Source organism: Miscanthus floridulus, chromosome 16 (genome assembly GCF_019320115.1).
Source record: "Miscanthus floridulus cultivar M001 chromosome 16, ASM1932011v1, whole genome shotgun sequence".
In the NCBI taxonomy this organism is placed as follows: domain Eukaryota; kingdom Viridiplantae; phylum Streptophyta; class Magnoliopsida; order Poales; family Poaceae; genus Miscanthus; species Miscanthus floridulus.
The window spans coordinates 107,489,512-107,517,034 of NC_089595.1; the positions used below are offsets into that span (position 1 = coordinate 107,489,512).

General features: G+C 48.6%; 3 protein-coding genes across 3 annotated transcripts; 1 reads left to right on the top strand and 2 right to left on the bottom strand.

Moving 5' to 3' along the window:
* Positions 1–1,884: 1,884 nt before the first annotated feature.
* Positions 1,885–9,586, top strand: LOC136513098 (pentatricopeptide repeat-containing protein At1g07740, mitochondrial-like). Its single transcript, XM_066507096.1, is given in 3 exon segments — positions 1,885–2,630; positions 8,592–8,621; positions 8,623–9,586. Coding segments are annotated over 3 exon segments (1,308 nt in total). The 5' UTR covers positions 1,885–2,171; the 3' UTR covers positions 9,442–9,586.
* A 237-nt stretch (positions 9,587–9,823) lies between these two features.
* LOC136512250 (uncharacterized) lies at positions 9,824–13,924 on the bottom strand. The gene is made up of 5 exons (XM_066506225.1): positions 13,621–13,924; positions 12,740–12,896; positions 11,741–11,791; positions 11,515–11,610; positions 9,824–9,967 (listed from the first exon to the last, which is right to left on the bottom strand). The coding sequence occupies exons 1-5, from the start codon at positions 13,809–13,811 to the stop codon at positions 9,908–9,910; spliced, it is 555 nt and encodes a 184-aa protein (XP_066362322.1). The 5' UTR covers positions 13,812–13,924; the 3' UTR covers positions 9,824–9,907.
* A 2,014-nt stretch (positions 13,925–15,938) lies between these two features.
* Positions 15,939–21,246, bottom strand: LOC136513784 (phosphoethanolamine N-methyltransferase 1-like). Its single transcript, XM_066507754.1, has 12 exons — positions 20,756–21,246; positions 20,455–20,579; positions 18,854–18,991; positions 18,626–18,763; positions 18,247–18,390; positions 18,032–18,142; positions 17,798–17,939; positions 17,433–17,713; positions 16,983–17,144; positions 16,826–16,879; positions 16,512–16,586; positions 15,939–16,408 (listed from the first exon to the last, which is right to left on the bottom strand). The coding sequence occupies exons 1-12, from the start codon at positions 20,823–20,825 to the stop codon at positions 16,313–16,315; spliced, it is 1,536 nt and encodes a 511-aa protein (XP_066363851.1). The 5' UTR covers positions 20,826–21,246; the 3' UTR covers positions 15,939–16,312.
* Positions 21,247–27,523: the final 6,277 nt, after the last annotated feature.

Sequence of the window (27,523 nt, forward strand, 5' to 3'; positions counted from 1 at the left end):
CACAGGGATGCGATAAGGACCTGTTTGGTTGCCCGCCATCATCTGCCACGCCTAATGTTAGGCTTGCCACAGTTGCTTTGGTGAGTGTTTGGTTGATGATTCAAGCAAGGCTCGCCACAGGTTTTTACGCCAAATGTGTGGCGTCCGTTTCATCCGCCTGCACCACAGACCCTGCTGCCAACACCTCCCTCCCGGGCCATCCTGCCATCCCCGCCCACCACGAGCCCGCTCGCACTGGGCACTGGATGCACGGGCCCCAGCGTGCCACTCCACCGCGCCCAGCCTGTTGCGGACTCGAAGACGACGAACCTGTTGCGGCCGCTGCTCGTCCTGGTCCCGGTGGCCGGCCGCACGCTTGTAGGTGGTGGCCGAGCACGGAGCCCGTCGGTGGTGGTCGTCCATGGCGGAGGTCGGACTCCTGCTTGATTTGATTTGAGCGTCCGAGGACGGCGGCATCCAGATGCGAGCTCTGAGAACGGCGGCGCGGCGAGCTCCGAGGGCCCGGAGTGCGGGAGGGCAGGCATGGCTGTACCTTGGCGAGGAGGGCGGGCGGCCGTTCCGTGGGAGTTGCCGGCGCAGGCGAGGCGGACTCACCCACGCCATTGCTGTGGCTGCGAGAAGTTTCCGTGCGCCATGGAAGGAAAAAGTCTACTTAACTCCGCTTTTCGTACTTACTATAAAACCGTCTATTTTACTCCTGAATTTTCTAAAACCATCTATTTAACCCTAAGAGGTTTTCAACGACGATTTTACTACAGTAACAGCGAGTCTGCTACAGTATCGATTGTTTTGAATTTTCTTTTTTTATTTTTGTGAATTTTTTAAAAATCATAAAATGAAAATTCTAATTTTATTGGACTCCACATGAGTAGATCTACACAGTGAATATATAATACGGTATGCTTTAGTACAAATTTTTTTTTGTAGTTTTAGATTAATTAGAAAATCCAATTTTGTCTATAATTAATTAGAATTTATCTATAACTAAGTTATACATAGTCCAATGAGTACGAAATTTTTACTATTGTTCAAGCATACAATAATTAGCGTACCATAAAAATTTCACCACAATTGGACCATAGAAGCTGCAGTTATGAATTATTCCAATTAATTACAAACAAAATTGGATTTTCCAATTAATCTAAAGCTACAAAAAAATTGTACTAAAGCATACCGTATTATATATTCACTGTGTAGATCTACTCATGTGGAGTCCAATAAAATTAGATTTTTTATTTTATGATTTTTCTATGATTTACTATGATTTTTCAAAAATTCACCGAAGATAAATAAAAAAATTCAAAACCACCGTCACTGTAGCAAACCCGCTATTACCGTAGCAGACCCGCTGTTACTGTGGTAGCCACCGCTGAAAACCGTCCAGGGGGTAAAATAGACGGTTTTAGAAAGTTCATGAGGTAAAACAGACGATTTCATAGTTAGGGGTGAAGTAGATCAAGTATGAAAGGTGGAAGGGTTAAGTAGACTTTTTCCACCGTGAAAGGATAAAAGGCTCCCGTGGAGATTTTTTAAAAAAGGAACCCGTGGTGAAGTGAGGAAGACAGAGGAGAGAGAAAATAAAATAAGTGAGAAAGAAAATAAAGGAAGAAAAGAAAAGGAGAAAAAAAGATATTATAGACATGCTTAATACCATAATTAATTACCTACATCGTTGTTCGCTATCCTTTTGCTACACTAATCTAAACATCCATTTCAATAAAATCACGTGGCTACAATCCAAACGGTTACCGTAATTTTTTTGACTAACATTTGTAGCAATAAATTAAACAATAGTCACATTACTTTTGGCATATCTTAGTTATCAACTAAACACTTTAAATTTATCACATATTATGGCAGCCACAACCGTGGCTTGTAGGAGACGTGGAGGTGTACGGCGCGGCCATGCCGGATCCGCGGTACAGGCAGTCCCGAGGGGAAGGGAAGAGCCTTGCCGCAAGCGCCGGACACGAGGATCGCCGCTGGCCGGAGTCGGGAGTGGGACCCGCGGGGACGACCGGCCGAGGGGTTGTTGGGCCGCCAATGGTAATGGGCTAATTGATAGCCTGCTAAGTTTATGCTTTTCGTTAGCCCAGGCCCACTAATGCTTTCACCTTATGAGCATGGCAAACGGGATCTGGCCTTCCCGCCACCACCACCTGTGATGCCCGATGCCGGCCACCGCCACGGTACAGCGCCGCCGCCGCCTCCCGAAGAAGTTTCCCTACAGGCCAAAGCCCCCGCCGGAGCCGCACCCTTTCCTCCTCCACCTCAAGTCCCTTCCTTCGCCCGTGGCCGCCGCGGCCTCGCTCCTCTCCGCGCCGCGCCACCTCCACGACCACCCTTTCGCGGCGTGCGTGTTGTACCGCCTCGCGCGCGCGCGTCTCTTCCCGCTCGTCCCGCCGCTCCTCACCGCGCTCCGCTCCCTCCGCGTCCCGCTGCAGCCCACCGCGTTCGCCGCCCTCATCGACCACCTCGGCGCCGCCTCCCGGCCCGACGCCGCGCTCCACGTCTTCCGCGCCGTCCCGGCCTTCTGCTCCCACTCCAACGCCACGTTCCACGCCCTCCTCCACTCCCTCGTCTGCAACGGCCGTGTGGACGCCGCGCGGGACATGCTCCCGGAGGCCCCTGTCAGCACCCCTGGCAATCGCCGCCGGGACGCCGAGCTCGAGGACGGACGACAATGGATCGAGTCTCCGGACCAACGAGGCCGGTTGCGTAGCAATAGAATAACAGAAATTGGTTTGATGTTTACAAGCTTATCTCCCCTTCTCTCCCTAGTGCTACTTATCTTTTGCTGGCTCGCAGGCACAGCTGAGGCTTGCCCATTGTGGGCCGAATACCCGAGAGCTCCTGGGCCGGCGTCGCATACTCCTTCGAAGCCCATTGCCTTGAGACGCCTCAGGAGGAAGAGTGCTGACACCCCCCTCCCCTTGGGAACCAGCATGCCCCCATGCTGGCGCAAGAGGGAACTTCTGATGCAATGCTTCAGCATCTTCCCAGGTGGCAAGGTCCACATCCATGTTAGACCACTTCACCAGAACTTGAGCCACAGCACCATTTTGGCGAGGATGAAGGCGCCGTTTGAGGATGAGCTCAGGAACCTGAAGACCAAAATCACTCTCTGGAATGTCAGCTGATACCTGTGACTTGTGTGGTGGCGCTGGTTTAAGCAGGGACACATGGAATACAGGGTGGATGGATGAGCCCGGAGGAAGGTCCAGTTTATAAGCCACTGTACCAATTGCTTCTAGGATCTTGTAGGGGCCAAAGTAGCGGAAACTGAGTTTCTGGTGTGCCCTCGGAGCCAGAGAACTTTGCACATACGGCTGTAATTTCAAGTATACCATGTCCCCAATAGAAAAAGATCGCTCAGACCGGTGTTTGTCCGCCTGAAGTTTCATGCGCTGTTGAGCACGAAGCAAGTGCTGGCGAACAGCAGCAATCATAACTTTTCTTTCAGACATGAAGGTCTCCACATCAGAGTTCTCTATGGCTGAATCAGGGGATATGCCAAAATGACATGGGGGATGCCCATAAAGGACCTCGAAAGGAGAGTGGCCCAGAGCAGAATGAGGAGAAGCATTGTACCAAAATTCAGCAAGGGAAATCCAGCGGATCCACTGCTTGGGACAAGAGTGGACGAAACAACGAAGGAAAGTTTCAAGGCATTGATTGACTCGTTCGGTTTGCCCATCGGATTGTGGGTGGTAAGCAGAGCTCATGCATAGAGAAGTTTGTGCCAGGCGAAAAAGTTCACGCCAAAAATTGCTTGTGAATATACGGTCCCTATCAGAAATGATGTGTGTGGGCAGACCATGCAATCGGTAGATGTGATCAAGAAAGAGTTTAGCAACGTGTTGTGCTGTAAAAGGGTGTTGTAGTGGAATGAAATGGGCAAACTTGCTAAATTTATCGACAACGACCAATAAGCAGTTAGCAGAACCCGACTGGGGAAGACCTTCAATGAAATCAAGAGAAATGACCTGCCAGGATGCAGTCGGTACAGGAAGGGGAGAAAGGAGTCCAGGGTACCTGCAGCGATCTGGTTTAGCCTGAATACAGGTGGTGCAACCCTTGACAAACTCCCTGACATCAGACTTGAGACCCTTCCAAGCGAACAGCTTGCGGAGTCTGGCATAGGTGACCGGAAAGCCGGAATGTCCACCCAAGGGGGAATCATGGAAGGCCTGAATGATCTATTGCTGCAGCTTGTGGTTACAGCCAATCCAGATGCGTCCCCGGTAACGGAGAACTCCACTGACCAACGTGAAGGGCGGGTGTGAAGAAGGAGCAACTGCTAGCTGCTGCAACAACTTAGAAGAAGCTGGATCACTGTCGTACCCAGCAACGACTTCAGAGAGCCACTCTGGTGTAGAATAGGAAATTGCGTTGAGCTGCGCAGGAGGAGCCGGATGGCGGGACAAGGCGTCAGCAGCCATGTTGGAGGTGCCCGGCTTGTAAACCACCTTGTACTAAAGCCCAACCAACTTGGTGTACATCTTCAACTGCCATGGTGTGTGCAGTCGCTGATCAGCAATATGGGACAGACTACGGTGGTCCGAGAAAATCACAAACTCGGCGTGCGGAAGGTACGAGCGCCACTGGTCAACAGCCACCATGATAGCCAAATACTCTTTTTCGTAAGTAGACAAACTTCTTGTTCTAGGGCCAAGAGATTTGCTTATAAAAGCAAGAGGATGTCCATCTTGGAGCAAAACTGCACCCACTCCCATGTCACTAGCATCTGTCTGAATGTGAAATGGACGAGAGAAGTCGGGAAGAGCAAGAACCGGAGCAGTGACCAACGCATTCTTGAGAGAAGTAAACACCTCATCATGTACTGACATCCACAGGAACATAGTACCTTTCTTGAGCAGATCAGTAAGAGGCCTGGCCAGGATGGCGAAATGCCGCACAAACTTCCTGTAATACCCAGCTAACCCCAAGAAACTGCGTAACTGTTTTGCATCAGTAGGAGTTGGCCATGAATGAATAGACTGTATCTTTGATGGATCCGTGGCCACCCCCTCTGCGCTGATCACATGCCCCAAATAAGCGATACTTTGCCGTGCAAACTGGCACTTAGAGCGCTTCAATAGCCAATTGTCTTTTGCCAGCAGATGAAACACTTGCCTGATATGCTCCACATGCTCCTCGAGGGTCTTGCTGTAAATGAGTATGTCATCGAAGAAAACGAGCACACATTTGCGGAGGAGAGGTTTCAGAGTCACATTCATTGCACCCTGGAATGTGTTCGGAGCCCCTGTCAGACCAAAGGCCATTACAGTCCATTCAAAGTGTCCCCAATGAGTTTGGAATGCCGTTTTATGTTCCTCTCCGGGGGCTAACCGAATCTGATTGAAGCCGGCACGTAAGTCCAAACTAGTGAACCAGCGGGCCGAAGAAAGCTCATCCAATAGCTCATCGATGATCGGGATGGGAAACTTGGATTTCACAGTCAAGGAGTTAAGTAGCCGGTAATCGACGCAGAACCTCCAAGACCGATCCTTCTTTCGGACTAGCAACACCGGGGAGGAAAATGCACTGGTGCTAGGCTGGATCATGCCCGATTGAAGCATCTCAGTCACTTGGGACTCGATTTCTGATTTAAGTGCTGGAGAATACCGATAAGAACGAACCGCCATTGGTTGAGCACCCGGAACAAGAGGAATACGGTGGTCGCATGCACGTCGTGGGGGTAGCTCAGATGGTGCTGCAAAGAGGGTCTGAAATTCATCCAGCACATTCTGCACTTCTGGAAGCTCATCAGAAACCTGGCGAGAACTTGCTTCATCATAAATCTGGAATAGTTGTACAAATGCACAGCGGGGGTACTCGTCAGTGATTCCTTGTAGGGTGACATGTGACTGATGATAGGGGATTGTCATCCACTTGTTACCCCAATGCACCTTCATAGGAGAGAACCGTTCCAACCAGTCCATGCCAATGATGATGTCAAAATGTCCCAATGGCAGGATTTTCAGAGTGGAGGTGAAGACATACCCTTGTACTGACCATTCAGCTGAAGATAACTCAGAACTACAGATGATAGTACTGCCATCAGCAACCTTAACAGAAACCGGCTTCGACAGCAAAGAACAACCAACCAGATCCTGGGCAAAAGAGGTACTGAGAAATGAATGGCTGCTCCCCGAATCCACAAGTACTAATACCTCACGACCGGCCAAGCTTCCCGTGAACTGCATAGTGCGAGGGACTGCGGCTCCAGAGACAGCTGCTGTCGACAATAGCATGCAAACTTGAGCATCTTGATCATCAACGGCCGGCTCTAGGACTGGTTCCTCCTCTATGTCAGAGAACTCATCTTGACACAGGTTCCACACTGCCTGAAGCGCGTGGAGTTGGACAGCAGGTGCACACCGGTGGCCAGGTGCCCACTTCTCGGCACAGCGAATACAGAGACCTTGAGCTTTACGGAAGGAACGCAGGGCAGCCAGCTTTGCATCAATGGTCACGCCGCGGGCAGCCGGCTTCTTGTCATCAGCAGCCGGTGCGTTCGCCTGGGGGCGCTGAAACGGTGCCTGATAAGGCAGTGCGCCCCGGACAAACTTGGCAGCAACTGCACCCTCTGGCTTCTTGAAATCCCGACGTTTCCCTTGATCGCCCGCCTCTTCCTGCAGCAACGCAAGAGTGCAAGCAGCATCGAGAGAAGGAGGACGCTGCACAAGTATGACAGAACGGATGTCGTCGCGCAGCTCGTCGACAAATCGAGTAACAAGGTAGAGCTTATCGGGGTTGGGATTATATGCTTTGAGTTGGTCGACCAGCTCGGTGAACCGATCCACATATTCAACAACAGTGGAGGTTTGGCGGATGTTACAGAGTTGGCGGAGAATAAGTTCATGCTGGTCACGGCTGAAACGTTCATGAATCAAGGCACAGAAGCCAGACCAGTTGAGGTCCTTGAGAAGATGATCGACGGACTGGAGCCAACGGCCCGCAGCCCCCTTGAATTGCATAGTGGAATAGCGAACCCACACGCTAGGATCAACGAAATACATTTCAAAGTAAGTCTGGGCTTGTGTAATCCAAAGCTGGGCATCATCACCATAGAAGGGTGGAAAGTCAAATTTCGGAAGTTTGCCGGTGGGAACATGATGAGGTGACGATTGAGATGGGAAGGTGGATTGAAAGGTGGAAGGCTCTTTAGCCGAAGAGGAATAGTATGGCTAAGTTTGGTAGTGAGGTAGTGGGTAGTAGAAATTGAACTGAGGATCAGAATGAGGAAGAGATTGACTCTGGTGCTGTAGTGTTGGACTGTGGTGGGAGAACGGACGATGATGAACATTCTGCGGGTGTGGGCGAGTATGAGGATGAACTGGGAAGTGAACAACAGGCTGCGTATCATGACCCCTTGAATGTGAAAATGAACTGAACTGGGTCGGATGAACTTCGAACTTACCATTGTTTGGGGTCGGAACCAGGGTCGTGACTGACCCGTAGTCCCGCTCCCGAGCCACAGGTGCAGAGCCGTGCCCACTGGGTCAAACGTGATTCTCGTCGGCTGCCGACGAGTTGCCGACGACCAGCCCACCGGGTTGGGAGTACCCCGCTCCTGGTTGCGCCATAGCGGTTCCCAGGGGAGTTCGATCCCAAGCTTGATGATCCGGTGCGTGCTCCGGGGAGATCTCCGCTCCTGGTGGCGCCGTAGCGATTCCCAGGGGAGTTCGATCCCCACCCCGCTTGAGGCGCCTGACCTCCAGCTTCACGTCGTCGAGGGTTCCTTCGAAGTAGGGGCACCACTCCTCAATCGCGGCCACAGCCACCTCCAGCGTGGCCAGCCTGTCGCCCTCGTCGCCGTGCAGCTCCCGCAACCGGATCAGCTCGAGGTCGCCCACGCGGTACTCCACATCCTCGATCCGCTGCTCGATCTCGCGGCCCCAATTGTCGGCGACGATGGCGGTGTGGGACTGTTCGCCGCAGAAGCGCTCCAGCATGCCGACGCGGTCGCCGATGGCCGACCCGAGCTCCTCCAGCCCCCGGATCTGGTCCGCGGAGTTCTTCGCCTGGGCGGACATCGCCTCCTCCAGGTGTGCGACGCAGTGCTCCATGGCGGCACCCTGCTCCTTGCGCTCCTGCTCGCTGTCGGCGGCCGTCTTCTCCCATCGCCCGCAGCGCTCATCGATTGAGTCGAGCCGCTTCAGGATCTCCTCGAACGCCGTCTTCACGTTGGGCTCCATCACACCGTGAGCTCGCTGGAGGCGCGTGTAGTGTTGGTGCGCCGACTCCAGAGCTCCGCCGAGGAACGGTAGCTTTGATACCAGTTGTCAGCACCCCTGGCAATCGCCGCCGGGATGCCGAGCTCGAGGACGGACGACAATGGATCGAGTCTCCGGACCAACGAGGCCGGTTGCGTAGCAATAGAATAACAGAAATTGGTTTGATGTTTACAAGCTTATCTCCCCTTCTCTCCCTAGTGCTACTTATCTTTTGCTGGCTCGCAGGCACAGCTGAGGCTTGCCCATTGTGGGCCGAATACCCGAGAGCTCCTGGGCCGGCGTCGCATACTCCTTCGAAGCCCATTGCCTTGAGACGCCTCAGGAGGAAGAGTGCTGACAGCCCCTAAGCTCGGCGTCCGGACCAACGCCGTCTCGTACAAACATCATCCTCAAGGGCGTTTGTCACCGGGACGGGTTCTCGGGCGCACGCGTGGTGGTCGACGAAATGCTCGCCCGCGGCGTGCGCCCCACGGTGGTGACGTTCAATACGCTGGTGGGCTCGGCGTGCCGGGAAGGGGAACTGGCCGCGGCGGAGCGGCTCGTGGACGAGATGGCGCGCCGGGGTGTGGCACCGAACGCCGTGACGTACGCCCTGTTAATGCAGGGGCTCTGCGACGCCGGGCGGTACGACGACGCCAAGAAGCTCTTGTTCGACATGGAGTACCGGGACTGCCAGCCCGACGTGACGAACTACGGCGTGCTGATGAGCGCGTGCGCGGCGTGCGGGGACGCCGGCAGCATTAGGGGGCTGATCTCCAACATGCGCAAGCGGAAGCTGACGCCCGACGACGCGAGCTACAACGTCCTCATCAGGTGCCTCTGCGATGCCGGCAGGGTCGACGAGGCACATAGGGCGCTTGTCGAGATGCAGCTCAAGGATGGAACCGCGCCGAGCGCGGCCACCTACCGCGTCCTCCTCGATGGGTGCTGCGAAGCGCGCGACTTTGACCTGGGTCTGCGGGTTTTCAACGCGATGCTGGCGAGCGGCCATTGCCCTCTGGCTCCCACGTTCAGGCGCCTGGTGAGAGGGCTCGGCGAGGACAGCAAGGCGGAGGAGGCCTGCTTCGTCTTGGAGCAGATGGGGCAGAGGGGGATGCGGCTGGATGCACAAGGCTGGCAGTCTGTTGCTTCATGCGTTTGCAGCAGCATCAGCGCAACTGAGATGAATCTCGTTGATTGTCTGGTGTCATCATCTTGATATTCAGTTCGAGTGACATTGTTCTGCTGCTGTATTTGACTTCGATAATCGTCAGGAGCCAACCGCTAAATGTGTCAAAAAATCTCTTCTTTCTGCTTATATATGTTGCTTGTTTCACGTTAGAATCATCCCCCTTTTTGACCCAGGAAAGCCAAAATATGGATCTTGTTTAGTACTTCAAGACAGTAACAATAGAAACATTTAATCAGTAATTACCAAAGTGACATCTCCCTTGCTGCATAACCTAAACGGTTTCTGTGTCAGCAAACGCAATATCCTAACTATTTTCTAAATAATAATGCCCTCTGCAGTTCACTCTGAAGTGCAAACAGAAAGAAAAATTGAAGCGGTTGATCAATGAGACATTTCTCGTGGGCAAAGATGTACAACAGATTTTTTGACAAAAAGGTTTATATATAATAAGTCATCAATAGAATTCGTGTACAAGCCAAATCCTAGCTATTCCTTATACAGATTTCCCAATGAAATAAGCGACTGCACAGCCAACAAGTGCTCCTGCAAAAACCTGCAGTGACAAAAGAAAGAGAATGAAAACAATCTAAGGTAGAAAATAAAAGAGGTGCAGAAACATATAATGATAAGGGTAAAGTATAATTTACACCCTCCAACTATCGCCAAAGTATAGATTTCAACCTCGAACTTCAAAATCGGATAACTTTGGTCCTTCAACTCTAAAAAAAGTTCAACTTTCATCTTTCTGGGCGGTTTTGCGTATGAACAGTACTTTTGATATTCCCAGGAGGTGCCGAAATTTTATATTATTTTTTTAAGTATCTTAACGTCCTCAAATGAAAAAAAACTCAAAACTAGAAAGTTGTAGATCTCATTAAGAGCTACAACTTTGGTATAAAAATTATTTTCATTTAACTCCATACAAATAATATATTAGTGCTCTAATGCGGCAAGCGCTAGTTGGCGATTATTATGGTGCTGAAATTTTATATTATTTTTTCGAGTATCTTACTGTCTTCAAATGAAAAAACTCAAAACTACAAAGTTGTAGATCTCATCGAGGTCTACAATTTACATATAAAAATTATCTTCATCCGCCATCGTATTGAAGGGTTTTCTATTTTTTGAAATTAGAGTCTCATCACGCGACAATATATTTTTATCGCGTGATGAGACTCTAATTTCAAAAAATAGAAAATCCTTCAATACGATGGTGGATGAAGATAATTTTTATATGTAAATTGTAGACCTCGATGAGATCTACAACTTTGTAGTTTTGAGTTTTTTCATTTGAAGACAGTAAGATACTCGAAAAAATAATATAAAATTTCAGCACCATAATAATCGCCAACTAGCGCTTGCCGCATTAGAGCACTAATATATTATTTGTATGGAGTTAAATGAAAATACTTTTTATACCAAAGTTGTAGCCCTCAATGAGATCTACAACTTTGTAGTTTTAAGTTTTTTTCATTTGAGGACGTTAAGATGCTTAAAAAATAATATAAAATTTCGGCGCCTCCTGGAAATATCAAAAGCACTGTTCATGCGCAGAACCGTCCAGAAGGATGAAAGTTGAACTTTTTCAAGAGTTGGAGGACCAAAGTTATCCGGTTTTGAAGTTCGAGGTTGAAATCTATACTTTGGCGATAGTTGGAGGGTGCAAATTATACTTTACCCTAATGATAATGCAGCAACTGACAATTCAACAGTTGTAACCTAAAAATACTAGCTATGGGCCAAGAACGAAAAAATTGTTTTCTTGGTTAGCATGAAATATTCCAGATTAGATTCTGGAATACAAGGCACAGTTAAGGAGACACATTTGACATGCAATGCAACATTTATTATCATTTGGCCATTTGCTATGCAGAGGCAATAGTATAATACAAACGGGCACCAAATCAAAGATGGATCATTCCACCACCAAGCTTCATTTCAAGAAGAGAACTCAACAAGTACCATATTAACTAAGTAAGGAATAGATGTAGGGATGCAAATGGGGTTTATACTTGAACCCGCAAATAGGCCACTTTAAGGGGACCATTCGCGGACCACTTGCATCCATGAATAGAAGATAGGAGTATGTAGTAGAGCTACCTGAAGTGGGCTGTGTCCAAGAGGTTCCCGTAGTGGCCTAAAGGTTGAAATGATTGGATGTTCTGGTGGGAAATCACAGACTATTTGATTCAACAACTGCAACAAAAGTTTTAGACTTAATTAGAAGACAGGCACCAATAGATGAAGTGACGACATTCAACTGACAACACTGTGCAATAGAACAGTGCCTTATGCTTGCATTATCCATGGAAAATCACAAGCTTACCGCAGCTTGGCGACCTGTGTGCCATCTAATTCCTGATGCATCATACATTACCTATATGAAGAAAACGTAAGCTTAGGACACATTTAAAAAAAATTGAAAAAAAGGCAGCTAACATTTATTTATCTATAGAACAGGCTCATGTGAATATGCTTGCAACAAAACCTAGTTGTTTTTACATTCTCTTTTTCCTAAACAACGATAAAATACTTAAGTAAACCAGGGGAAAACATATTAGTCAGAGTGAGTGATGGCACCAGTGGACATCAGCTGGCATGGTTCCAGAATGCAGAAGCTCTTATCCGCATAATATAAAGAACTTTGTCAAATTGACATGCGAATGTCTTTGGCATGAAAGTGCATGGAAATGTACAACTGAGACAAAATGAATGTTGGCCACTAGTGCAAGTCAGCCACTGCCATAAACGATGTCCATATTCATCATAAATAAAGTGGATGTGGAGCAATGTCAACATTACTATCTCCGATTATTTAATGTAACACCCTAAAATTTGCTTCTTTCGAAATATATATAAATTGATTTAATTTTGAATCTTTGTGCTGATGAAACATAGGAAAAATAATACTTTTATTAAATTAAAATTCATCATAGGGTTTAGAACATGGTTGTGCATACATGCTGGTGCGTTATATATTAAGCATTGTCTATTGATATTACCTCTATTTATAGTCATATGTGCGATTTGACTTCTTGGGCTCACATAGTGTGTATCTGGTTTTGTTCTTAAAACCAGATGCTACATTTAAAAAATAAGAAAGAAAGAAAGAAACATGCCCAGGCCCAGCAAGGCTAAGAGATCAACTATTGGTTGAATTTGTACTAAAAACCCTACTTTTATAAGCAATAGATGATAAATAAAAACTACTACTGTGTAGGAAGCAAATTAGATGCCAACATCTACAGAAAAGGGCTTCGAAGGTTGCAGCACCCACATGCTTACAAAAAGAAATTCGTGGGACCTGATTGATTTAAGTACATACAACGGCAGCAAAAACCAATGCGAGGGCAAATGCAGAGCTATCTGTGCCTTCTTGTTGAGCCACAGCGACGGCCAAGCTCCCCACAGTTGCAGAAAGAGATGACATGACTCCAGCTGAAGTAAGAAATTTCCTTGCATCCCACCTCTTCTCTTTTAACCTGCAATCTCTAGGAAGAACAAATTACGGATTACTGGAACAGCACTGCAAACTCTCTAGGTTAAAAACTCCATAACTTAAAATCTCAATAGTTCTGAACATCCAGCTATATTCGATCGGCCCTGCGTTAATGGCTCAAAGTCCTATTCAGACGTAGTTACTGTTGAAAACATACCTAGGGGGCTCAGTTTGAAATTTCGCAAGAGGAAACAGTACAATCGGACTTTCAAGCAAGTAGTGCAATCAAAACTCATGCTGTGTGGCCAGAAACAGGAAGTACCACTCTCGTGCAACATGTCTGTCAGGTGTCAGCCTTGCCCCAGTGTCATACTCGCATAATGACAAGAGTTATTCCTAACAAATCAGAGTTACTGCCATAACCCATGAGGTTACTGACGTGCTATACAGATGGCAATCTTCTCTACATCCTTACAACAAATGTCAGCGTTCATCTCCAGCTCGAAATTAAGCTTCGTGAAAGTAAAGTTCGTTCCTTGCTTCGACAAGGCATCACACGACACGAGAGGAAACCCTCAATCCAAGCCTTCCGCAGGAGAGAAAAAAACTAAAATTTCCCCAACCAAACCCCAAACCCGATCGCAACCACCACCTAGAACGCGAACCGACAGGGACACAGGAACAATCGCGTCGGAAGCAACGACCAAGGATCGATCGCCCCCGCGCGTTAGATTTAGATCTTGGAGAGGGGGAAGCGGGGAACGCACCAGATGGAGAGGAGATTGACGAAGTTGGCGAAGGCGAAGGCAAGGAGGGCGACGGCGAGGGGGAAGTTGCCGCCTCCGCCCCCGCCGATAGCGCCCGAGCCCCCCGCTCCGGCAACCAGGTCCGCCGCCGCGGCCGCCCCCGAGGTGGCCGTGGACGGGGCCGCGCCGGCGCCCCCCGCGCCGGTCAGCATCTCGCTGCCCCTCGTGGCGCTGGGTTGGTAGTCTGGCTCGCTCACTGGCTCCCGGCTCCCGTGCCTCGTCTCGTCCGTCGCTTCGTCCTGCAGGCAGTTTGTAGGGTCGGGACTCGCCGACTCGGGTTGGTGCTGCTGCCTGCCGGTGGCGTCGTGTCTCGTGTATTCTCTGCGCGTGGGGCTTCCTTGCCAGTGGGTGCACGGCTGTTTGTCTCCGCGGGTTCAGCAAGGTAGCGTTTAGTTGGCGATTTTTTTTTAAATAGTATTGTAGCATCTTTGTTGTTATTTGGTAATTAGTGTTCAATTATAATCTAATTAGGCTTAAAAGATTCGTCTCGTGAATTTCATCTAAACTGTGTAATTAGTTTTATTTTTTATTTATATTTAATGCTTCATACATGCGTCCAAAGATTCAATATGACGGGAAATCTTGAAAAATTTTGGGAACTAAACACTACCCAAGTCACGAACGACTCCACAAGTGTGGTCAGCTCAACAAGAAAGGGGGGGGGGAGTCCACAAGTGTGGTTATTACAAAATCCAGGAGGGGGTCACTCCATGCCATGGATTTGATCTTGTTCACAATCCAACTTGAAAATAGCAAAATCATGTGCTGCACTCAAGCGACCTTTAGAATGCAGGGTTTTTTTTTTCCTATTTTGTATATTTTTCATGTGAAAATGAAGTGATCTCTATAAAATTTATGTAAAGATTTTTATGAAATTCCTATGTTTCATAGTGGCCTTTAAATTATTTGTTTCTGGCTGAACTCCATGATCATTATGGTCTCGGGCCACAATATCTTATACACCGTTTAGATGTAGATATTGGAGTCTGAAACTGAGGATTTGAATCATCTCCTGAATTTTGTTGTTTGGGTATCCATGAAATTGAGGTTTAGAAATGCAACCTCCCGTACCTTTGGTATTGGATTACAATTAGAAGTGGCTTCTAGGGATAAGGCTCTATATTGGCATTGGGTGAAATTGGGCCTCACCTCCCATGTCTGGCTCTCTCTCAACATGTGCCCCCGATCCTCAGCTCCTCCCTCGTCAGTCGCCACCGCCATTGCCTCCCCCGCTGACACGGGTCACTGCCCCGACACTAACCTTGCCAATAAATTGTTGGAGATAAACGGATTACAAAGACCAAAGTTTTTTTCTATTTCAACGCTGACCTTACCACCTCTGATGCTATTCTATCCACCTTGTCATCCTCCCCTCTACACAAAATCTTCTCCCCTAACAAATTCACACTTGTTTTAGAGAAGATTTTTGGTGCTTGAAATATATAGGCATGCTTTCCTTTTGGAAAAAAAATCAGTTACAACCTTTTTATAGCATTGTGTGAGTAGATAAGCAGGGATCAAACCCTCGATTTTAAAAAAATTACTAAACACAGGTTTGAGGTTTCTGTATAGCAAAGGGTTGTATCGATCGACACATTAGCCTTGTCGATGGGGTCTGTTTGGTTGGCTGGTTCGTGAATAAGTACTGTTGACTGATTTGTGTGAGAGAAAAATACTATTTTAATTCAATATTTATGATCATTTACGACAAGCCACAGCCAAACGAACAGGCTGCAGATTGAGGAGACAGAAACACAAGCTCGTGGCTCATTCCATCGATTGGTCGAACAAGCCGAGATTTCTTTTCCCACGTACAGAGCCTCAACGGGTCATTCTATCGTGTTGTACATATTCAATTGAAAATAGTATTTAAAGTATAGAAAGAGATCAGTTGTTGTATATAATAAGCTCTAAACTTATCTATTGATGGATTAATATGATTTATAGATAAGTTTTATTGAGCTTGCTCTTAAGGATTGTTGTTCTCTCCTTCGCCTAATAAAGATTAGATTAATGCAACAAAAGTAGTCGAGAACAGCGTAGCATATATAAGATGTGCTAGATAAGATGTGATAGGCTGGTAGCATAGGATTGCCACGTGGGACGTTTGAATGTGATGTCCACCTGCCCCAGAAGCTGCCTGCCTGGCCCATTGCAGGATTCCATCGTTGCTTTTCCTTAAATAGACGCACCTAACTCGGCTGGTGCTGTGTTTCTGTTTTTCCCGAATCGCGATACACGGTACTGTACTTGACACTAGCTGCCTCCGTCCAAACGAATAGCACGAAAGCGACAATATATTATACATAAAATATACTTTCGAATAGCACGTACCAAAGCACATCTGAAGTGAACCGGGACCACCGGTGACAATGTGACATCGACTCTGACAACAACCTTACTATAGCTCGTAGTACACGTTCTGCAACTCTGGGTGCGCAGTTCACCTACAACAAATGAAATGCTAGTAGCGCAGACACAACCACATTCTGCAACTCTGGGTGCGCAGTTTACATACACAACAGAAATGCTAGTAGCGTAGACACAACAGCACACGTTTTTATTCTGACGAAGATCCTCTACTTCTAGGCTGAATCACCGGTCTAGAAGACAGCCATTCTTATTCCGAAGAGGCCTATGATGCCAGGCCAAATCACTTGGTCGCAATGAACAGCCCCCACCTCTGCTCACCGGCAGAGCTCCGTTTCAGCTTCGCGTTCCAGCCGTTCACAATGTCGTCATAGTCCTCCTGCCAACAGGTGGAATTGAAAAAATCAGAGGTGCAGGCGCCCAAAAGAAGCATAAGCACAAGTTAGGGAAGCCATGAAGCAATAGGCTCCTCGATGCATCACCTGGGTGAAGTCTGCCAGGAAAGCCTCTTTGTTCTTTTCAACTTCACCTAGCTCCCTCCGTAGCACATTCAGGAACTGAAAAAAAAAATAGCATATGGAAATGGGTAAAATATTGATGACATAGTTGGTTCCTAAGAAAATTGAAGGCATAGTGGTAAAACACAAGGTTGGGGTCATGTATCATTGTATCAAATCTTCTCTCAACTTAAAAAAATCAAAGATATTCAACCCCTTATATCAGTTTTCAACTTCAACAAGCATTATAATAAAAGGAACTGCTCAACAACAAGAGGATTTTCAGACAGGGAGATAACCTGCTCAGTGCGATCTTCTGCAATGACATCATGAAAACCAGCATCCTTGAGCATCTGGGTTGTCATATAACCAGTCGTTAGAGGAGCTCACCCTTCTGATCCAAATATTCCAGTTCAACTAGACAGATAATTCGTGGCTGTAACAGTAGAAACAAACCTGTCCATAAGCCTTCACGTCGTGAAGGTCATAACCTCTCTGCTTAATGTACGCCGCAAATTCCTCTGATGGTTTTCCAGGATTCTTACAGTAGTCGCTGATTAGGACTTTGCCACCGGGTTTTAGCCATTTGAAGAAGCTTCTGAACAGAGCAGGCTTGTCCTATAAAACAAAGCGGGGCATTTGTCAGGAATATGGATTTTGATGCTAACTTTAATGTTCAGATGTCATCAACAATCTAAAGGACGGCATCTCAAATATTTTTTCCTGAAACCAACTTCGAGTACATTTGTCAATTTGGTATATATACAAGGATCAATAGGAGTGACACAACTTAAGTTCTTTTCATCTGAAGATGCATTCCTTCGATTCCATTCCATGATATAACTGTGGAAATAAGTACTAATTACTTACAAGGACCATCATTGAATTATACATAATAAAACATACTTGTATGTGAAGGATGGTGTCACGGCTGTAGATGACGTCGAAACTATTTTCTGGGTAATCCTTTGTGGTGCAATCAGCAACTTCAAATTCAACAGAGCACTTGCGTCCAATGGCACGTTCAATTGCAAATGAAACCATGTTAACCGAAAGATCAATACCAAGAATATGGACATCATAGTTTTCAGCCATGTAAAAGTCGCCGCCTCCAATTCCACATCCGACATCAAGTACTTTCTGGCCAGGTTTAAGATTCAGCATGCCCACAAATTCCTTTGTGGTCTCTGTTCATGAAACAGGTATATTGTGTGATTTATGTATATCATAAATGATTGGCGAGTTAACAGTAAGACAAGGTGTGGGCTCACCGACTCCACCAGTGCTCACAAAACCTTCACCAAAGACACGCTCATAACGTAAGATTCCACTTGTTTTGTATTGCACGTTGTCCAGAAATCTTTGAAAATCTCTGTCTTCTGTTGATTTTACCTTTTCCCATAACCAACACATCTGTTGATATTATTTACTTATGCTAGTCAGTAATTTCAATTTGACTGAAACAACACAAGAGTTAACAAGCGCATTCAAGAATAACAAAGTACCTGGTTTTGATTCTTCTTGTTTTTGACATAAGCCCCAATACATTTACAAGTCACTAGAGAAAGTTCAAAAGAACCTCCATCTTGATCAAATGAATGGCCCTCTTTAAATACCTGCGTACATAAAAATATTAGCTACTGGAAAACAATGATAGAGTATGGTTTATTAGTGACCAACTGACTGTATATATGAAAGATAAAACCCAGCTCTCTTGTACCTTAGTATAAAACCTTGGTTCTCGATAGTGTGTTGGGTTCACCTTCCTTTTGGAATCTCCAGATTGGTGAAAACATGATTCCCTAAAGAAAATATGGCCTCCGACCTTTAACCATTTTACCATTTTCCCCACAAGCTTTTCGACCTATAATATGAGATAACAGTAAAAAACTTACAGTAAAGAAAAGCGAGGTTTTAAGTATGGATTTTTTTTCCAAAAAAATGTTTAGACCTTTCGAGTATGGCTGTTGTTTATTGAAGTGAGACAAGATGAAAGATGGAAGAGATTGGTGCATGTAAATATTTTATACTTCTTCTAAAAAGAGAGAGTGATCATAGCGCACCAGCATTCATAACTCATAAGTATTTCCGGTTCTTACCTCCTCGTCTGAAAGGTACATTAACAGCCAGTTTGAAAATATCAGATCAACAGAGTTATCTTCAATCTTCAAGTCGTTAGATGTTACATCAGCACACTTGAAGGTTATGTTCTTGTGATGTCCATTTATGCTTTGATTCTACAAGAAGAGAAAGAAGTGAAAACGTACTTATGTAGCTACGCACATAAGTATTTCAGATGCATGAGAATTCAGAGGTAGAAAATCCACCTTCTTAATCACACTTTCAATAAAATCTAGTGCTAGAACGTGCCCAGCTTCTTTTGCCAGATCTCCAGTAAAGCGTCCTATTCCAGCACCAAGTTCTAGAACTGATTTCCCTTTGTAAGAAGGAAGCAAAGACAGGATCTGCAGATCAGTAGTGAAAATTAGCCCTCCAGGTAAATAATATTAAATAGTGTTTTTTGTTTTGACAAAAAGGAAGGAAGAGCAAGAAGCCATGTCTTAGTTACAAAAAAAATGTTCAGTAACAATTTTGTTATTTTTTCTCGAATACACAAAGGGCTTGTGTATCTTTGTATTAAGGTCGAGAAAGTTTTTTTTAAGTACAACGACGCGCCGCACCCCCGGCGCGCTAGGGAGGACATAAAAGTTTACAAGACGCTCATTCCTCCCTAGCGGACTAACAATTTTGTTATTCATTTATTATGATAATATGTGGCCGTAGCAAAAGCAAGATGTATCATGTAAGTGACCACTTGGGCCTTGTTTAGATGCCATCCAAATTCCAAGTTTTTTCACTCTCTCTCCATCACATCAATTTTTAGCCGCTTGCATGGAGTATTAAATGTAGGTAAAAAAATAACTAATTACACAGTTTAGTTGGAAATCACGAGATGAATCTTTTGAGCCTAGTTGGTCCACGATTGGACAATATTTGTCAAATAAGACGAAAGTGGTACTATTCATCGGGTTCAAAAAAAATTTGCAAAGTGAACAAGGCCTTGGAGGCTAAGTGACTTGGAAATCATAATAGCTACTAGTAACAAAATAATGGGGGCAGTTTCAGCGTGAGAGGACCACAGGTTGGGAAGGTGGACGCGCTAGATATTTTACAACACAGAGATGTAGCAGTAGGACCCTTGGTTTCACTAGTTTCAATTATAATACTATGACCTCATAAGCCTCCAAGTCAATTGTACCGGTTCACAATTATTATTATTATTTATACAGGCACGGGTATTATCATTTAGTTTAGTGCACATCTCTGTTGAGCTCATATTAGCAAGCACGTTGACCATCGTCAAGCCACATCACAAGCACCAGGCACCATTCTAGTGCAATTGGCTAATTGGCTAGGTGTCTACTCTTGAGGAAGTTCAGTTTTGAAGCAGTGATCTGCTGGTCTCAGGACATAATTGGAATGGAGAGCATAAACACTCAAAAAGCAAGTGTCAGCATCAGTGTCTCTGCCTCAGCTGTCAGCTCTAGTGCTTTATTCAAAAAAAAATTCACGTTTTCATTGATCAATATATCTCTGATGTGACTGTCCTGGAAAAAAAAATTACTGTCCAATTATGTACGTTTCGAGGAGTTGCTGTCAACTTCTTTTCAGGGGGTGTGGGGGGGGGGGGGGGTGTGGGGGGGGGGGGGGGGGGGGGGATGAAAAGAGACCATGCCATGCCATTACAGCACGGACCAATCATTTTTCTGCATCCAAGATATGGCAAGATTCCGTTATCGGTATGGACAGAACATAACCCACAAAAAGGTAATCATTCAGCAGCAACGGAAACGACTCAGTGATAAACTGATAATACGTAGAATGAGGGAGAGAAGAGCCAGAGAGGAGGAGGAGGATCATGCAGCACCTCGGGTCGTTCCTCCTTGTCGAGGTCGGCGGCGCGGGAGTCGAGCATCATGGACTCGACGGTGAGGTCCTTGGAGTGCTCCTCCCAGTAGCTCTTCTGCACCTTGCGCTCCACCTCCCCAATCCCTGCATGCACGACGCGCGCAGCGCCGCCATCAGCACCGCCCAAAATAAACCCAAAACCCATGTCAGATCGCATCAACCTAGAAGAGTACTCAACCTACAACCCTTCCCGTCCGCCCACCACCTGTTCAACCCGGCACTACGGCGAGAAACAGTGAGCGGATCGGCCGTCAACTTACCATTCGCAACAGCCACCACGGGGACGCCATTCGCAACGGCCACCACGGGGACGCCGACGGCGGTGTCCATCTCGACTCCTCTTCCTTTCGGAGAGCGTACGGACGGTGGTGTGGTGGGTTTTATTTCTGTTCTGTTCGCTTTCGTTGTTGTCTACGGCCGGCGTTAGAAAAGCTGCAATAACGCGAGAAGCTAGAGCCGGATCGAGGGGCGTGTTTTCGGTTGCGCTGGTGGCGTGTGCGGCGGGCTGGTGCGTTCAGGCGCCCTCGACGGCGAGGCGGGAGCGGGAGAAGCTGCGGGAGCGGCAGTTGTGGGCGAGGCCCCGCTGCTGCATCGACCAGATCACCAGCGCCCGACCGCCCGGACCGGACCAGCGCGCGCGGCGGCGGGGGGAACGGGAGCGGGTCGAGTGGGCGGGGGAGGTCCGCTCGCCGGGTGGAGATGAGAGTGGAGTGGGCTGCCTGGTGTGATGGGTGACGGGGAAGGAGCGGCGAACGGGTCCTGCGGAGGGGGGCGGGGCTTTATAGGCGCGCGGCGGCGAGGCTGGGCGGTGGGGGAGTCGAGAATCCCCCTGGGAGATCTGGGTGGGGCAGAGCCGCGCCGTGGCCGTCCGTCCCCGTTTCGTCGTCTCGGTCTCCTCGGTGATTGATGATTGGTCTCTGCTGCGTCCCAGTGCGGCTGTGCGGGTGCGGCCGAACTGAACGGCCGAGGCAGCTGCCGTATGCTGCTACGTTCTATTGCTGCCGCCGTGGACCAGAGCTAGGCAGATAGCTAGGCCTCGTTCACTTTGTAAAAAAAGCGAACCCGATGAATAGTATCATTTTCGTCTTATTTGGTAAATATTGTCCAATCGTGGACCAACTAGACTTAAAAGATTCATCTCGTGATTTCCAACTAAACTGTGTAATTAGTTATTTTTTATCTACATTTAATACTCTATGCAAACGGCTAAAAATTGATGTGATGGAGAGAGTGAAAAAACTTAGAATTTGGATGACATCTAACAAGGCCCTAGCTGATTGCACATGATGATGCATGCATGCATGTGCTCCGCTCTTCCCAGCTTTCTTTCAATCAATCAAGAGAAAAGAGAGAGAGAGAGTTTTGCATGTTTGCAACAGTTCAATAACATCGTAAGAAATGAACGAGTTTATGAACCATGCGTTGCTTGTTTTGGTTGGCGACGCAGCTGGCGTGTACGTGGCATGTTTAGCCTGCCTTTCTTTTTTGTTTAGGTTGCTCTTAAAATATTGGTCTTCCCATCGGCAAAAAATGGATTCCCAAGCGGGAAAAATCTATTCATTGTATGAAAATATAATATCTCTACCATTTTTGTAATAAAAACATAGCCAAACATATCCCATACATATATATATATATATATGACATAACAACTGAGATAATAACATGAAATAGTTATTATCTACAGTTCCAAACTAATGTGTAAACATCAAACATATCACTAGTTCATCACAAAACCAATCGGTTCGACCGTTCGCACCGTTGATCTGACAAGGGCGTGGTTGATAGGCTGGTTTCCGACGGCCAATCGCCCGTGAGATGCATGTCTGGTGTTTGGCTCCTTGGACAAGTGCTAGAGCCGGACTGGCAGCATGCAACAAACCCACCGAGCCTAGCTCCAAGGAAACGTGAATCGATTCCGTTTCTTCCGAGCCTGGCTCATGGTAGCGTAAGTGCGCGCGCCACGGCTTGTGCGAGAAAGAGTGAGCACAACGGCAACATATTAGGTGCAAACCAACCAACCTGTGTAAATTTGGAAACTACCAATCAGAACCAATAGACGCCAATGGATGGGGTGAGGGGCTTAAGCGCAAAAAAAACCGACAAGTTGGGGGGGGGGGGGGGGGGGTCTTAAGCGCAAAAAAATCCCATCTTTGACCCCATCCATGGGATCAGCATCTAGTGATCCTGATCGATAGTTTCTAAATTTGCACAAGTTGATTAGTTTGCACCTGATACGTTGACTTCGAAAGCATGCATGCAACCAAATAGCTAGTTTGCTCATCTAGTATACACATATACAGTCAATGTTACGTACTGCAGGCAGATCTCCTGGTTTGCAAATCAATCGGGCCTTGAGGGTGTGTTTGGTTTGATGAATAAGGTGATCCATCTTCTTCTCACTTCTCACTTGTTGTATTTGGTCTGTGGAATGGAATGAGTTGATCCATCACCACCTCATTCCTCACATGCTAATAATTAATATATATACATGATGAATGAATTGATTCCATCAAAATTCATAGAATGAACTTATGATGCATCACCTCATAAAGTATGGGTGGCTCCACAAACCAAACACATCATAAGTGAATTGAACCAGCAAGGTTGCATGTTCATGGTTTTCTGATCCCCTTCAGTTTTGTATTCAGAGAGGGGGTTGGTGCACTCATCCCATGTACACAAAATTTCAGGATGTAGTTTACTAAAAAAAAATAATCATTGCAATTGATGAAGATATTTTTTGGTTTCTGGCCCTGATAAGAGGCCATTTCTCTTATTTCTGTGCAGGGTGGATCCTTCCAAAAAAAACACATAAATGAGGAAACAAACCACTGGCATATTCGTTTTGGCTTATTCGCTCGTATCTGAATTCTAATCCACGACTTAAACAGTGTTTTTCTCTCATAACAAACCAGCCAGCGGTACTTTCAGTCATAGCTTATAAGCCAATTCAGTTGAAAAAAACAGGCTGCACGTTATTTTTTTTTCAAATATAGATCTTTACAAGCTAGCACTAGCACGACATGCGATCATTTGGTCCTAGATTCTTTTCTGCGTCACGTGTGGAGCAGTCAGTACTCAGTACCGGGAGCAGTCAGTACGCAGTACGGGGTAGTTAGACGCGTGGTGTGCACCTGGTGGCCGAACTTGGTGTTTCGTAGGACAGGCGGGATATTGTGTGGATATTGCCTGACGTGGAGGCAAATAATTGGGTAGGTGGATACCCTTTGGTACCCTGGGTCCCACTTGATTGATGCTTTCGCCTTCTCCGTGATACCGCACGGAAAAATTGTAAAATAAAATTTCTTCATACAGTATGTAAGATAAGGCCGAGTTTTTCTATCGATCGTAGCAAATCAGCGTCAGCCGTTTTTCTAACAAGCTGAATAGGGTAACAGTGCATATAAACAGACACCGTGTACGTACATTTACCCTATGATACACGGCTGCACACATACACAAGCCAACTCTACGCGAAAAGACTAGGGACACTGTAGATCTTAAGATTAAAGATTGACGAAGTTAACATAAATGCCGGATATGTCATTCACTATTTAAAAAGTAGCATCGTGAAATACTAATTTGTCGGTGTTTCGGAACCGGGGGTCCCTCAACCGACGAGTGAATTTGTGCTGCGTGCCCCTAATCCCGGATGGTGATGCAAAGAGACACAAGGTTTATACTGGTTCGGGCAATCGAGGCCCTACGTCCAGTCTGAGAGATCGATCTTGTATTCCTTGCACCGGAGTGCTTGTAGTAGGGGGTTACAAGCTAGGTGAGAGAGGGGGATAGCCCCAGGTCTCGGCGAGGGTGGTGCGGGCTGCTTGAGACGTTGTTCCCAAGCAGCGTAGAGGTGTGTAGTTCTATCGGTGTGTTTGTCTTGCTACCCGTCCCCCTAGAAATGGCCCTGACTACCTCCTTTTATAGTTACAAGGAGGAAGCGAGAGGTACATGAGAAGGCTACTATTTGCTGACGTATTCCGCTTCCTGGAGCAGTATGGCGTCGTGGGAGTTCCCGTCGATGTCTAGTCAGTATGGTCTTCAAGGCTGGCGATATGCTGCGCTCCCGTACTTCTGTTGACTTGGTGAAGCGCCGAGGTCTGGTGGCTGCTGTAGTAGGCTGTGTCGAGACCTGCCGTGCTGAGGCCGAGACCTACTGTGCTGAGGCCTGCTGTGCCGAGGCCTTTAGCAGGTGGCAATGCGAGGTCTGGGCGGCCATCGTCGATAGTTGATTTAGGCGGAACAGTGCGAAACGTGCGTCTACAGGATACGGTACCATGTATTGTCAGTAAGGGATGGTAAAAAGGTGATTTGACCATTGTCCTGTTGCTCCTGTCGCGGCGTACTGCCGATCGTGGCTTACGTAGTGGGGGCAGCTGGGCGCATTAATTGGATGCGATAGCCTGCCAGAGTGACTTTTGAGACGGAGGCGACGAGGTTGCGGGACGAGCCCAGCCTCGGGCGAGGCGGAGCATGGCCAGTTCGCCCGAGGCCCTACCGGGAGCCTCGGGCGAGGCGGAACTTGGTTAGTTCGTCCGAGGCCTATCGGGGGTCTCGAGCGGGGCGGAGCGGTCGGTTCGCTGGTCCCGAGGTCACAGGAACCTGGTCCCGACTCCCCACGTCGTGTTCGTCCTTGGTGCAGGAGTTTAGGCAGCACAGTGGCCGGTAATCCCTGCACAGTCCCGTCGTGGATGGCAGGGTGCTGACGTGACGGACGTCTGGTCTGCCACTTCGCTGTACTGTGCCGTCGTGTGGTTTGTCGGAGTGGTTGAGCGCCTCGATGGGACGTGCGGAAGTGACATGCTGGTCATACTCGGTCTTATGCGTCGTGGGGATCTAGTACGGCTTGATGCAGGACATGGCGGGCGACGTGCTGGTTGCCGTGTAATGACGTCGTAGGGGGCAGTGGCTCTGCAGATGCCGAGGCCGAGCCATCGTGGGGGGCTCGGTGGTCATGGACCCTCAGGCTGCCGAGCCCGTGAAGCAAATTGTCGAGGCCTTGGGGAGCTATTAGCCCTGGGTACCGATTCAGAGGCCACAGTAGCCCAGATGTGGCTCCCCACGCTGCATTGTCCTCGGAGCAGGAGCTGGCAGCATAGTGAGGCATGGGCGTCACGGTGGTTAGTACAGTGGCGGGTAACCCCTGCCCAGTCCTGCCTCCTGTCCCGTCAGTCGCTCTGCGGTACTGTGCCGAGCATGCGGCTGGTGTCAGGGGCAGCAGTCGGCTGAGTTAATGCGACACGGCGTTTTGTCAGAGGGACGGGAGGAGGAAGAGGCAGCGGAGTGCTGCCGAGCCCGCCTCGCGCGAGACGGAGGATCGGTGGCCCGGCCGAGGCCTGCGACGAGAGAGGGGGTCGGCCGAGGCCTTTGGTAGGGGGTCGCCCGAGGTCAGCGGCGAGGGGGCCTCGGGCGAGTCGGAGAATTGCAGACCTCGGTGATGGGGCCTCGGGCGAGTCGGAGAATCGGCCGAGGCCAGCAGCGTTTAGCTGGTTTCGATTTTTACGAAGTCTAAGCAGTCGTTTTTTGGATCTTGCTTAGGGTACCCCTTCTCACGGTATCCGACAGTAGCCCCCGAGCCTTGGGGGGAGTGGAGGCACTCCCCCTGAGGTTCTGACGAGAATCGGCCCTTGATAGTTCCTGTCGGGATGGTGTTTCGTACTCGAGGTTTTGGTGGGTGCGCGCGAGCGCACCCGCCGGGTGTAGCCCCCGAGGCCCTGGAGGAGTGATTTCACTTCTCCAGGGGCTTTTTCTCTTTCGAGTGAGGAGTTTACATTGTGTTTGCCGGGCCCGTGGGTGCGAGTTCGGATTGCAGGGCCTCGACGGTGCTACGGGAAGAGCCCCTTAGCCTCCGCCTGGAGCGAGAGGGCCGTCAGGGGTCTTCCTGGCTTTTTTGTCCGTCTCCCTCACGTCCTTTTCGCTCGGACGGGGGCTGTTTGCCGAGCCCACTCGTGTGCGAGCCTGAGCCGCTGGGTCTCGGCAAAGTTGCAGGAGGAGCCCCCGAGTCTCTCGCACGGAGCGAGAGAGCGGTCAGAGGTCCCCCTGGCTTTTGGTTCGCCCCTCGCGCGTGAGGGTCTGTCGGCCGAGGCCCCCTCGGGTGCGAGCCTAGGTCGCGGGGTCTCGGCGTCTTTTGCGGAAGGAGCTCCCTAGCCTCTGCGCGGAGCAAGAGGGCCGTCAGGAGTTCTCCCGGCTTTTTGAACGACCCTCGCGCTTCCTTTTCGCTCGGAAGGAGGGTTTGTATTGCCGAGCCCCCTCGTGTGCGAGCCTAAGTCGCTGGGCCTCGGCAATGTTTTGCAGGAAGAGTCCCTTAGCCTCTGCGCGGAGCAAGAGGGCCGTCAGGGATTCTCCTGACTTTTTGTTCGACCCTCGCGCTTCCTTTTCGCTCGGAAGGAGGGGTGGAAGATGCCACGCTACCCTCGGTGGGCGCGAGCGACGGCATTTCCGGTGAGCTGTTATCGGGTAAGTCCGAGTGGAGGCCCGTACCCCGTTCGCTGGGGGTCGGCTAGCGGTCCGGAGACGCGCTCCAAGAGTACCGGAGGGTTTCTCTAGTGGGTGCCGAGGCCGTTCGCTGGGCCTCGGTGGCTCGGTGCCTCCCTACGGTGGGATCCCATTCGGAGACTTCCCTGCCGGTCTCGGACACGACACAGGGCGTCCCAAGCGTTTCGCTTGCTTGGGCCTCGGCCTCGTATAGGCTCGCCCGTAGTCGTCCCTGACTCTGTTGCCCTGGGGCGGCTGTCGAAACCCCTGAGGGTCCAGCCTTCGAACCCCTGGACCGTAGTAGGCTCGGCGCCCAGTTCCTTTGCCTGAAAGGAATCGGGTGGGGGTTACCTCTCTCCCTGCGGTTAGCAACGGCAGGCGCGCCTTTAGAGGCAGCTTTTTCGGGGAGGTGAAACGGCGCCTGCTGCTGCTGCGGTTGGGCGCGACGTGACGTCAGTGGACGGGACGTAACTGCACGCGCATTAAATGAGGGGGGAGTGGGCGTGTGGGCGGTAAGACCGGATCTGGGTAACCGCAGCGGATTTTCTGGG